The sequence below is a fragment of the Elephantulus edwardii genome, unplaced genomic scaffold (assembly GCF_000299155.1).
Source record: "Elephantulus edwardii isolate Elephantulus edwardi_28Jun2011 unplaced genomic scaffold, EleEdw1.0 scaffold00038, whole genome shotgun sequence".
Classification (NCBI taxonomy): domain Eukaryota; kingdom Metazoa; phylum Chordata; class Mammalia; order Macroscelidea; family Macroscelididae; genus Elephantulus; species Elephantulus edwardii.
In genome coordinates, this window is record NW_006399788.1 from 20544150 (window position 1) to 20547794 (window position 3645).

Sequence of the window (3645 nt, forward strand, 5' to 3'; positions counted from 1 at the left end):
CAGGCAACTCGACGGCACACAACAACAACAACAACATAGGATGTTAATTGCTTTGCATGCATTAGAAATTCCATTATTTTCTCTGAATTATGAGAATCCCTTTAGCCACTTTGGACAGTTTGGTTTAAACAGTTTCACTGAGTGAAAGCCTGACCCATAATTGTTGAACTTGACTGCCATCTACTGTTCATATTGGAAAGTAGTATTTTATGCTACTCTCCCTCTCATTCTTTTCTATTAAATTTTTGTTTTATCCAGATTTTTTTTAGTATCTTGAGCTTTTAACCGACATTGCATATATTTTATAATGTTTTCTTGTATTTCACGATGATGGTATAGCCTGATATTAACAATTTTATTTCTTGGGAAAGAATTTTTGTAGATTAAATTCCTTTAATAGGAAAAAAAAATAGGATATTAAACACTTCTAAGTTGACTGACATTATAACATTTCCATAGCTTTTTAGGGTGGAGGGAACTAAAAGATAAAAGTGGAATTACTGAAGATTTTTTCAATACTTGAAATTCTGTCTTGGCCACACTTTAGATAGTAAATCTTTCCTATCCTTTCATTTCTTCTTTTCAAATAGTACCTTTTCAATAAAGCTTTCCCTTACTCTTTAAGTAAATCCTCTAATCTGTAATATCTTCATAACGCAATGAACCAAGTGAAGGAAGGTAAACTCTGCAGTTCTTTGCAGAGAATTTTTTTTATTCTTTTTTCTCTTCACTCTTGGCACCAGTAGTCAGGAAATAGAAAAGACGTATTTCCATGGAAAAGTCTGATGTTAGGGACCTCTCCAAAGTATTGAAGAGCAATAGTGTCTCTCTAGAGACTAAGGTGCATCTGATACAGGCCATGGTCTTTGCTATCACTTGTCCGTCAGAGAGTTGGACAATGTCTAAGGAGGATAGAAGGAGAATTTTGCCTTTGTTCTGTGGTGCTGGAGAAGAGTGTTGAGGGTACCATGGACTGCTAGGAAAACAAACAGATTCATCCTGGAAAGGGTTAAACCAGGCAGCTCATTGGAGGCAAGGATTCTGAGGCTCCATCTAACATACTTTGGACATATTGCAAGGAGGGACAGATCCCTGGAGAGGGACATCATGCTTGGAAGGGTGGAGGGACAGCGCAGGAGGGGAAGGTCCTCTACGAGGTGGATTGATTCAGTGACGGGGTAATCAGGATGGAATGTCAGAGACAGTGAGATTGGCACAGGACAGAGCAGAGTTTAGGGCTGTTGTACATAGGGTCGCTATGAGTCGCAAGCAACTCTATGGCACATAACAACAATAACAACAACAACTACAATTTTTTCTCTTGTTTTTCATTGACAGACAAATAAAGCGGGTTTTAAATTTGAACAATATTTGACTTTTTTTAACAGAGGGGACATTTTGGGAGCACAAGGACCAACACAGCGATGACTGGGTGATCTGATGAAGTTTATGGCAATTTTTCTCTGACTAATGTGACAGTTTTGCCAACTCATTGCATTACGCAGTGACTAGATAAGGATATCAAATATGAAATTACAGCAAACCAGTCCTCAAACCTTTTCATATTTTCCCTTTAGACCCTGTTTAGAATAAGGGGAGGGGCGCTTCGTTTTGATCTTATATTTTTAGAGTTGGGAAGAATATCAGGTAAGGAGAAATAGAACGTTTACATATCTGAGAGTAGTTCCAAGGATTTGGGCTTAATGTAGAGTTTACGTATGAAGTGATCAACGCACGGTAACCTATGAATATAGATTTCATTTGAAGCACAGGATCTGCTACATACACTTAATATTAGTTACTTGAGTCTTATCATAAGATTATCATTTCTTTCTCAATACATGACATGCATGTCTATTAAGGCCTCAATCATAGGAATGCATGGGTATGCTTTTTCCTTTTTCTTGTTGAAGGTCGCACAGCTGTAGTTTGCAGTTCCCGGAGTCTAGGCGTCCCTCCCTTACACCAAAGGCTTCTCTTTCGTCACAATCACTGATTCGCTCTCCGCCTTCCATTCACGTTAGTCGATGAGATCTTAATTTTCGACAGCCTCATCCTCTGAAGAGATCTTGAGAAGGTTACTGCCCAAGTAAAACGACACAAGCCTGGGACCTCTTATCGTCCTCCCATCTTTTCGGGTATCTTCTGATAAAGGAGTATTTGATAGAATTGGAAAGGACATGAAGGCAAAAACATTTTTTCCTGTAGGAACACTGAGTATTTGGTTCTGCCTGTTTTTCCGGAGGCATTTTTAACAGACCTAGTCAGGGATCTACTTCCGGCTTTGACTTCCCCTTCCTGAGTTTTGGACTCCGCTGCTTCCGCCCAGAATTGCTTTAGGTTTGTGTTCAAGCAGGTACTTCCGCCAGGAGTCCCTTGACACTAAAGCTTGAGCGTTGGTCCTAAAGTGATCTTCTCCTCCGCTCTTGTTCCGCCCAACAGAGGAGAGGTCCCGCAGGCGGCGGCTTCTGGGCCCGCAGCAGAGTGTTCCCGCAGCCAGGTCCTGGGCCCGGGGTGACCGGGAGGAGCGGCCCGGCCTCAGCCACAGCTTCAGGAGGTCTTCTTTCCGCAGGTTACGGTGACTGCAGGCCTCGCCGCGCCCACCCGGCCTGGGGCGGGGCCCGGTCTGCCCTCCCCCGGTCCCCGCCCCTCGGGCTTGCCTGGTCATTCGGCTCAGCCCTGCTGCAGCGAATCCACCTTGAACCTCTTGGGCTCATCAGTGCTCTGGTTCCGGCTCGCCAGGGAACATGGAGTTTGCAGAGCTGATTAAAACCCCACGAGTGGACAATGTGGTGTTACACCGGCCTTTCTATCGCGCCGTAGAGGGGACTCTCTGTCTGACGGGCCATCATCTGATCCTATCCTCTCGACAGGACAACACAGAGGAGCTGTGGCTTCTCCATTCAAACATCGATGCTATCGATAAACGGTGAGTGTCCATCCCACCTCCCACCTACTCCGGATTCCACAGAACTTGGGGTCCTTAAATGATGCCGTCCCGTTGCTACTGCTCTCCAAAATATGTGCCTTTTTTGGCCTAGATTGAGTGTATGGGTTTTAGAAAGAAGGATACCATCCAGATGGAATACTTGATCTCTATTAAATGTGTATGGAATTCTTATGGTTAATAAGCAGTTGTTAACCTGATTATCATAATAATATCGTTGAAGTGGATTTTCAGCATTGTCTTGTTATTTGTACTTCTTGCCCTGCCATATTCAACTGTTACTGTTAATCACAGTTTGTGAATTTGTGATTGGATATGATTTGGAGCCTTTTCTGACCCTAAGAGAACTGAATTTGTTAGCCAAATATCTAAATTCCATAATAACCTTTCCCCTCCTACCCCAAATGTATTCAACTTATCCCATTTCTTTTTGCCTCTTACTTTTCGAGTCATCAATTTAATGTTTTTCATTATGGAAAGTTTTTTAAAAGTTTTGTTTTATATTGTTTTGCTCAGAAAGTTCATAAACATTGTGTTTCACACTATTCTTCATTCATATTGTGTTTTATACAATCATTCCCATGCATTATGTTTTATAAGCAAGGAGTTGGAAACAACCTAAATGCCCATCAACAAACGAATGGGTAGAGAAGCTGTGGTATATTCGCACAATGGAATACTATGCTGCATTGAAAAAC

At 42.0% G+C, this 3645-nt stretch overlaps 1 protein-coding gene across 1 annotated transcript in view; it reads left to right on the top strand.

Moving 5' to 3' along the window:
* The first annotated feature begins 2677 nt into the window (after positions 1–2677).
* MTMR9 (myotubularin related protein 9) overlaps positions 2678–3645 on the top strand; it is an 80293-nt gene continuing 79325 nt past the window's right edge. Inside the window, exon 1 of the mRNA XM_006884884.1 lies at positions 2678–2929. Within this exon, the coding sequence (XP_006884946.1) occupies positions 2748–2929 (182 nt within the window). The 5' untranslated portion in view covers positions 2678–2747. The remainder of the gene's footprint in view (positions 2930–3645) is intronic.